The following is a 9,643-nucleotide window of genomic DNA, read 5'->3' as shown; positions in this document are numbered from 1 at the left end:
CTCCCTGGTTAGATATTCAATGTTTACCAGACAACTATACTAGTATTTCAGCTAACATCTCAAATATGTGAAATGAGCTGACTTAAAAGACACCTGCACACGAGCTGTTCATGTTCATAGAACCCTAACATCTTCCTGGTTGGTTTCAGGTGAATTCAAGCGTTAAACATTTCGCATTTACTACATCTGAGGATCGTCGAATGTAAAAATATACATGAACACAATTCAGGTGCGGATCCGGGGGTGGTGGTGGGGGGGGGGGGGGGGTCAAAGCTGTCCCTGCTGTGACACCTAAATAGTTTGATTCATGTTGCACAGTAGCTACATGATATTATATTCAATTTAAAAAATAGTTGTATGTTACCTAAGTTAGGAATCCCTTTAAAATTATGCTAAATCTACTTTTGTTTCTTGTATATTTCATAACAAATAATATACTCTTACCGACGTATACAGACAAAACGCATGCTCTATTATAAATAGTTAACTCATATATATATATGTCCCGTGTTTGCAGCATTGAACACTTAAAGCGGCACAAAGTAAAGTTTGTTTTCTTTAACGACACAACTAAAGCACACTGATTTATTAATCATCTGCTACTGGATGTGAAATATTTGGTATTTTTGACATACTCTAGGTTTGACGTAAACCTACTATATTTTTTCAATTAGTAGCACATACAGGATAACACATACTACGTTTTTTTATATAGCAGTCGTGGTGTACTGGTTGGAACAATAAATAGTCCAATGGCAATGGGCGCATCCAGTGAGCACTTTACCACTGGCCTTTGTGCCACCTCCTAGAGCTGCATACTGACCAAAATATTAATTAATTTTTCTTGTGAAATATAACGATTTCACCTTGAGTTAAATACCCCTATCTCATCCCCCCAAAAATACATACCAATAATTGTATTTACTACTATATTTTTAACCGACATTTTCAAACTGACAAAGAACTGGGTGCTATTTTAGAGCACGAATATTGTTAGGTAATTATTGTTTGCACCATCAATCCTACCGGTGACGAATAATTGATGTTTACTGTACATGCGCTACTTATATCCAGGCGCGGAACCAGTTGGAGGGTGCTCGAGGTGTGCATTTCAATTGTATTTCGACATGTTACAAAAATTGCCGAAGTCGTTACGATAAAAACGTCAACATTCCTTTGACGTGACGTCAAGAATGCTTGTCATTTTAATATGCTTATTGAAAATGTGTGAAAATATCGCTGTTTCACATTTATAATAATATTGATTTAAATGTGTATACATATAAAATATATGTGTATGGATCTAATACTACCTAATGATGACATCTAACTAATGTGCTGTTCTCTTCCAATAGTTTCTGCAATGATGGGTGGAACGTGAATGATTGTTTGTTTGTTTAATTGTTTCTTTATAAGAACCGATGAAGTAGGAGGTGGGGTGCGTAGTCATTGGCGTAGCCTGTATTTTATATTGAGGAGGGGCACCCATATTGAAAGAAGGAATCCACACTGTCAATGTGTCTTCTTATGGGGCGACAGGTACATATAAAAGATGTTGGGGGAAAGGAGGTGTGATTGGCGGGCATTGTCAAATACCCATTCCCTAGGTTAATTCACTTCAGTTCAATTCAGTTTGTCGCTTCTATTTAAGCATAACAACTGTTCCTGAAGGACTGCATGCGTGGATCCAAGAGGAGGGTGTTGGGTGGGCATCCACCCACCCCCGACCGAAATTCGAAATGTCTCGAAAACTCCAGTGTTTAGCAGATTGAAATTAAAGGGACATTTCTGAGTTTGCTGCATTGTAAGATGTTTCCGACTAATAAGGTCTTTCTACGATTAAACTTACAAATTAAATATATTTTCTTGTTTAGAATATCAGTGTCTGTATATTCAATATGTTTCTGGTCGTCTTAATATATGTAAGAAACCCAAACTGGATTTTGTCTTTAAATAATTTCGTACGTACGAAAAAACTATATTTTAGGAAATAAAATGAAATTTAACCTAATACAAATATTAGAACGACCAGAAACACGTTTAATATACAGCCACTAATATTTTATCCAGACAAATATATTTGATATGTAATTACAATCGTTAAAACGTATCTGTTAGTCGATAACATCTTAAACATTGCAGCAAACTCAGGAATGTCCCTTTAATGCATTAATTCGTTTTTAGAGGGGAACATGTTTACAATGTTCAGCGTAATATTTCTGTGGATGATTACTAGACAGATGATACATGTTAGTTTACTTTTGAATACCGTAGATGACCCTTTTAAGCGTTGCGCCCACTACCTTGAAAAATGCCCCATCCGTCCCTGTCAGTTATGACAATATTTTTAAATTTACAAAAGTATCAGCCCCACGCCCACCCCCACGCCCTTCTCCATCGCCAGCTTCACAAGTTTGTCGTGACCCGTACTCGATTTCACTGGATCCGCCACTACAGTAAAGAAATTTAGAAACATTTTAGTGGAGATACGGTTACACACTATACTCAAACCCCGGTGTTATATAACTGTAGTCTATACAGTATGCAGAATACTTACCTTGCTATTGCTTCTCTAGTCAGGCCAGACGATGTCAAAACTGTCTGAATTATAAATATATTTATTTCTTCTTCATCTAATTTACAGTTCCACGTATATATTGAAAATGTCAAATTAAAAACATATTCGTATTTTAATACAAAACAACACACCTGATCTATATAGACGAAAAATAAATAAAAAAGTAATTTTCAGTCTAAATGTCTATCCTGGAGAGACAGTCCAGGCCTCCAGCAGAGTGTGATTGAACCTTTTTTGGATATAAGTACGTCAAATACTATAAAAGAAAAGTTTTAAAAGTGTCATTTTTTCAATCTGTCATGGTTATTTTAGGTTCAGTATGGCCAGATTTACAAGCCATAACATAAAAGTTTGTAGTTATATTAATGTTGTTAATAACTTTGATAATATTATAGTATGTACAGTGAAGTGTGGCAGTGGTTTGACAATAATACAATCTATGAATTTATGATGTTATATGCGAAATATTGTTTATGCATTAATCAACATTGATTTTGTAACTATGTACATTTATCTTTTTGAACTCATCGTAAATTTACCGCATGAATGCACGTCTGATTGCAGTGCACCAGTACTCCATAAGATACGTCTGGGAGCGATAATAGCAGCAAACAAGAAATAGATCTTGTTTTACACATCTAACTTTTCATATGGAGACCGCTCGCCCGTGGCGTCCATATCCAGTCTATCATACATGCTGGTTTCTTGCTGGTCATTGTTTGTCATTCGTGGTGCGTTTTGGTAATCATGTTCTCCTGGAGGACCTGGTCGTTTCTGTGCACCTGTGTTGTCATCCCTCACATCTTCATACACTGAAGCAGGTGTTGTAGTTTGGTTTTCATTTTGTTGTATGTCGGAAAATGTTACCTTGGACTCTGCAGAATTACGTTGTTTTTTAACGATCATAACAAGTCTGAAGAAAAAGAGAACACAAATTACAAGTTTGTTTATTTTAATTGCCTCAAATCTAAGTTCACACTTCACTAAACGTATATCTAACAATAGTCAACAAAGCTGTTACACGAAATAATTTAAGAAAGGTTTGGAAATATAATGTAATGAAGATATAGTATTACTATAGTCGTGTGTTCTGGGCGCATGTAAGTTTAGTCCTCACTGTAATTCAACTATTGTAATTGTATTATAATAAATGTGATTTTGTTTCCATTTACTCAACGAATTTAGTGTTTTTGCACATTACTTACTTAACTATGATGATAACTGAAATTGTCAAAAGGAGAACCATTAAGCCCATGGTGACTGGCCAAGCAATGTTAACAGTGTCTGCAGCAGCTGCCTGGGGAAGAGCTGCAAAATACATTTAAATTCGAGTTATAATATAAGCGGATATTTGCAAGTATGTTTGCATCCTATACTGGCCACATTAGAAAGACATACTGCATATTTATATATTAAGTGGGTTGGTTTGCAGGCATTAGCTAGGTACATGCTGGAAATGAAACTGAATATTAAAAAACAATGTATTATGAGGTAAGTGGCAGAAGTGTTCTGCATTATTACAATATTGATCGCTTTGGTGAAATCCGTGCACATATTTTTTCGACAAAATGTAAATGGTCAATATGTCAACAGACAAAATGTCAATGGACAAAATGTGTATCATTAATGTAGTATCTCGGTCAAAATGTCAACCTGTGTGTGTGCGTATGGGTGTGTGTGTGTGTGTGTGTGAGAGAGAGAGAGAGAGAGAGAGAGAGAGAGAGAGAGAGAGAGAGAGAGAGAGAGTGTGTGTGTGTCTATGTGTGTGTGTTAGTATTATATGAGAGAGAGAGAGAGAGAGAGAGAGAGAGAGAGAGAGAGAGAGAGAGAGAGAGAGAGAGAGAGAGAGAGAGAGGGTGAGAGAGAGGGGTGTATTTAAGTATTAGGGTTGGGAAATGCGCGTTTCTTACTCATTACAAAATTTGTAATCTTCAGAGGATGCTCCATTGTTGTTTTATGCGTCATTAGCCAGTCTCTCTTTGGTATAAAGAAAACGTTATAGGCATATAAAAACAAAATGTCATCACTTATGCTGTTCAAATTTAGTTTTGATAAATGTATGCAAGCAATGTTTTGATTGGTCAGACAAAAATTATAGTTTTCTTTTTCTTTTTCTTTTTTTGACCTGCATACCACTTTAATAGTTGACATTTTGACCGTTGACATTGTGTCCTACATCCGATTTTAACTGATGTAACTGGTCCTTATAAATGCGAAACTAATTGCATCCTTATAGTATGGCACAAAGTAAACAAGCAAAAATGGTTGTTTGATGTATGTATGTATAACTTTGTTGTAATAAAAGCATGTCTGCAAAAGCTATTTAATGAAATCTATGTATATTTTTACCTTTAATCATTGTCGTTTTTAAAGTGTCCGAAACTAAATGCATTGAGCAACTTCTTGCAAATATATCGATATGCCAATTTTGTTTTCATTTATTTCTTTATTTACTTTTATGTATTTCTAGTAAAATATATTTCGTTTGTAGATTTCTTTTAATTATTTCATTTACTTATTTTAAATTACATTTGTGGATAATATTAAATGGTATAAATACTACACATAATAGAAAACATAATATGATTGTTTTCATGTGATCCAACATAGTGTAATCTTTTAAATAGTGTCTATATTTAGTGCATTAATACAATAATATTGCATTCCATGAATGTACTTTTTCATCAAACATCCAAATTTAAGAATAATAAATTTGGTTTTAGATATTGATTATACCCCTCCTCCGAAAAAAAAGGTTAGTAAATTAAACAGAATCATGGAATTGACATATCATTTTGATACAGAATGTTTTTAACATGAACACAAATTCGTATTTTCAAAATGTTGTAAATACCGTATTATAGAAATTCAAAGAACGTGTCACACAAAGTACATGATATATTACCATTTCATATTCTATAACTAAGTTTTAGATCATATATCCGAATATGAACTATTTACTATTAACATTAAAATAATAAATGACTAAAAGTAATTACATTAACTTCCAGTTCAATTATCCTCAATAAATTGATGGTAAAAATGGAGCTAGACGATAGTATTGTTCATTTGTTAAACTTTAGATATTCTGAAATACTTGATTCATGTTTATAAAACTGCACATATAGTGACAACATATGAAAGGTAAAAAATATTCAATATCACACAAAAATGACAGATGTAGTAAAAATACATTTTGTCTAAAAGAAATTAGAAATTTAATCAAGTAGAATGGCTTCTCTATTTGTTTCGCATTATTATATTTTCCAATAGCAGTTAAACTAGTTATTCTTAGATATGGGTGGTTCTTACACAGAGCTTCTTTGCAAAAATATACGGTGTGACGCTAAATTATTCAAAGCCAAAGACAATATGGACAGGTAGAAAAAGCCCCTCAAAATAATAGTTTATTTGGATATTAATTTCTCTTCAAGTTTAGAAGACATGATTAAGAAGAATTTCGAGGCAAACAAAGAGAAAAATGCTATGAAAGTATGACATTATTAGGCAGAATCAAAGCCTTAAAATCATTAATAATAACACACATAAGACATTTGTTAATTTCGATACCAATTCCATCAGAACAGTTATTTAAAAGTTAAATAAACAGCCAGTTAAAAGATAAAAATTAATAAATGTTTTTTTTTTCTTCTGATTTATAGTTAAGTTAGCTAAACTTTGCTGAGTTTAAAGATACTAAATGAGCACATTAATTAATTAATCATCATTATTGTATGTCAGACATTTGGTAATTCTGACAATTAGTACGCATTTTCATTTAGCAGTATGGAATCCTTTATATGCACCTCACCCAGATGGGACAGCATATACCAAGCATTTTGATATACCAGACGGGGGAAAACATTCAGAGAATGGGTCCACCGAGGGGTTCGATACTATGACCAAATCACCCACGGCGAGAGCACTTGTGGTTACGTAGCCATTATTAAATTTTATAATAAAATGTTAATAACAACTTGAATATGACTATTATGTATTTGATTGAATAAAATACTTTTAATCATGCTTCAGCCTATATAACACTATTGTATCAATTGTACATAAAAATGAATGGGAAAATAATTTCAGAAGAGGAACAGATATGGGGAATGGGGAAATTTTAAAAACTATCATCCACATTTAAGTATTTTATTAAGCCATTTATTTTTAAATAGTTAAATGGTGGATCTATAGTTGTAAAATAAACAAATCATACTCTAAATTGCATTGAAATTGTAAATATAATAAACTGTTACAGAAACATTGAAACAATCATATTATCAGGAAAAGAAGACCAGTTTACAAGCAAATGGGATAATGTAAAACTTTAATAATGTAAAGGCGTTTTCCCCCTTTTTGTAAACCACTTTTACTTCTACGTCAAATAACATCAGTACTCTTATCTCTCACCCACACCCACATATTTATATTGATGTTTATCATCACTTACTGTTTGCATTTACTATAGTTTGACACCAAATAGCCGATGTATGTTTCGTGCTGGTGTGTCATTAAATACCTTGTTCTATTATTGACACACCCATATGATAATTTGGAAATAAATTATTCTTTCATCCTCTTTATCCTTCCTACCCCTCAACCATTTTCCTGCCCTGTCCAAATTCCTTTTCATTAAACTGTCTATGTCTTGTTGGTGTGTATATCAGGTGTAAATATAAATACGTGTGTGTTTATATGTATGCATATCTATTTGTTTTCATACATAGATGATTCGTCATGAGTGGTTCTAAAAGTTTGTTTGTTTTGTTACACAACACCATTAGAGCATATTGATTAATTAATCATCGGCTATTTGATGTCAAACATTTGGTAATTCTGACACGTAGTAATCAGAGGAAACCCACTACATTTTTTTTCCATTAGCAGCAATGGATATTTTGTATACACTTTCCAACAGACAGGAAACTACATATCACGGCCTTTATTCAATTGTGGTGCACTGGTTGGACATAACAATTGTTTTTAATGTTGATACCAATCCCATCAGAACAGTTATTTGAAAGGTTAAATAAACAGCCAGTTAAAAGCAAAATATTAACACATTCTTTTCTGATTTATAGGTAAGCTAGTTAAACTTTTCTTAGTTTAGAGATACCAAATGAGCACAGTAATTCATTAATCATTGCTATCGGATGTCAAATATTCTGACACGTAATCATCAGAGGAATCCTGCTGCATTTTCATTTAGCAGAATGGAATCTTTTATATGCACTACACCCAGACAGGACAGCATACGCCACAACCTTTGATATACCTGACAGAGAAACACATTCAAAGAATGGGTCCACCGAGGGGGTTCGATACTTCGACCGAAGCACCTCGGGCGACTGCACTACCGCCGCATTTAGATCTCACACTTATAGTTATGTAGCCAGTATTAAATTTTATAATAAAATATTAATAACAATTGGAATATGACTATTATGTATTTGATTATATATATAATACTTTTTTTTAATAAGAATGCATTTATCAGCTTATACAAGACTATTGTATCAATTGTATATAAGAATGAATGGGAAAGTAGTTTCAGAAGAGAAATGGATAGAGAGAAATTTTAAAAACTGGTTTGAGATCAAAACAGCTACTACCGTGAATTTGTGTTATACTACATGGAGGTCCACATTTAGGCACTTCATTAAATTATCTATGTTTAAATAGTGAAACGGTACATCTATAGTTGTAACTATGCTAATCATACTCTAAATCGTACTGAACTTGTAAATATAAATAACCATCACAGAAACATTGAAAACTTATATTATCAGGGAAAGAAAACCAGTTCAAAAGCAAATGTGGGTAATTACAAATTATACATTTAAAGGCGTTTTTCCCCTTTTGCAAACCAAGTTTTCTACGTCGTGTTCAAAACACTAGTGGTATATGAGCACGTTAAACTAGTTACCTACCTATCTAAACAAAGAAATGTTTTATTTAACGATGCACTCAACACATTGTATTTACGGTTATATGGCGTCAGACATATGATTAAGGAGTACACATATATTGAGTGAGGAAACCCGCTGAGGTCACTTCATGGACTACTCTTTTCGATTAGCAGCAAGGGATCTTTTGTATGCACCATCCCACAGACAGGGTAGTACATACCACGGATTTTGATATACCAGTCGTGGTGCACTGGCTGGAACGAGAAATAGCCCAATTGGCCCACTGACGGGGATCGATCCCACACCGACCGCGCATCGAGCTACGTCAGGTGTATATGTCTTGTTGGTTTGTAAACAAATGATCAACTGACAATGGAAACAAAATACTAACAGGGTCAATACAAGTACATCGAAATATCAAATGTGTTGATGACATAGATATTATGAGTAAGTTACAGGATAAAAATTGTATCCCATGTAATTATTAACCCACATGGACACAGTGATCTGTAAATGTGACAATTCATGAAATACTTTTTTAAAATGTAAATAAATCGACGCTAAGTTATACACATATGTTACCTGTACATGTTTTTCCGTCTCCGGAATATCCATTGTGACAAACGCATATATATGACCCGTCTGTGTTGCTACAATTCGCTTTCATATCACATAGATTCTGTTCAGTACACTCATTTACATCTAAATGCAAAAGCAAATTAATTTATTGGAATTAGGACTGCTTGTTTTTGGTATACATGTAGTAGCATACATTTCATATTTTAAGAGTCACATATGACGGTGAAAATATATGAATGCACTTATAGTGTTTTTGTTAATTTTTCACACATCGAACATTGATATTATGATCACATTTCATGAAATAGTATTTTTAGTGCGTGTTTCTATTAATGTGGTGACGTTTTAAAATGGTTCCTGGAAAGTAACGTACTATGTAATATCAAACAAATCATGCTTACATGTTTTAGTTGTCATAGTGGTGGTGGTGGGGGGGGGGGGGGAGAGTTGAGGGTTGTTTTGGGGTTTTTGGTTTGTTTGTTTATTGTTTTGTTTGTTTCTGTTTTGCGTTTTTTCTTTCTCTTTTTTGTGGTAGATTTTTATTTTTTTTAAACTATACTAACAGAGACTTTCGTCA

General features: G+C 33.4%; 1 protein-coding gene across 1 annotated transcript; it reads right to left on the bottom strand.

Annotated features, from left to right (window-relative positions):
• Positions 1-2,602: 2,602 nt before the first annotated feature.
• On the bottom strand, positions 2,603-9,205 carry LOC121391653 (epidermal growth factor-like protein 6). The gene is made up of 3 exons (XM_041523207.1): positions 9,070-9,205; positions 3,784-3,886; positions 2,603-3,491 (listed from the first exon to the last, which is right to left on the bottom strand). Exons 1-3 carry the CDS (start codon positions 9,152-9,154, stop codon positions 3,209-3,211), a joined length of 471 nt encoding a protein of 156 aa, XP_041379141.1. The 5' UTR covers positions 9,155-9,205; the 3' UTR covers positions 2,603-3,208.
• Between the last annotated feature and the right edge of the window lie 438 nt (positions 9,206-9,643).

This window comes from Gigantopelta aegis, unplaced genomic scaffold (assembly GCF_016097555.1).
Source record: "Gigantopelta aegis isolate Gae_Host unplaced genomic scaffold, Gae_host_genome ctg2771_pilon_pilon:::debris, whole genome shotgun sequence".
NCBI lineage: Eukaryota > Metazoa > Mollusca > Gastropoda > Neomphalida > Peltospiridae > Gigantopelta > Gigantopelta aegis.
Note: the sequence above shows the minus strand (reverse complement) of the source record. Positions and strands in the feature narration are given on the sequence as shown.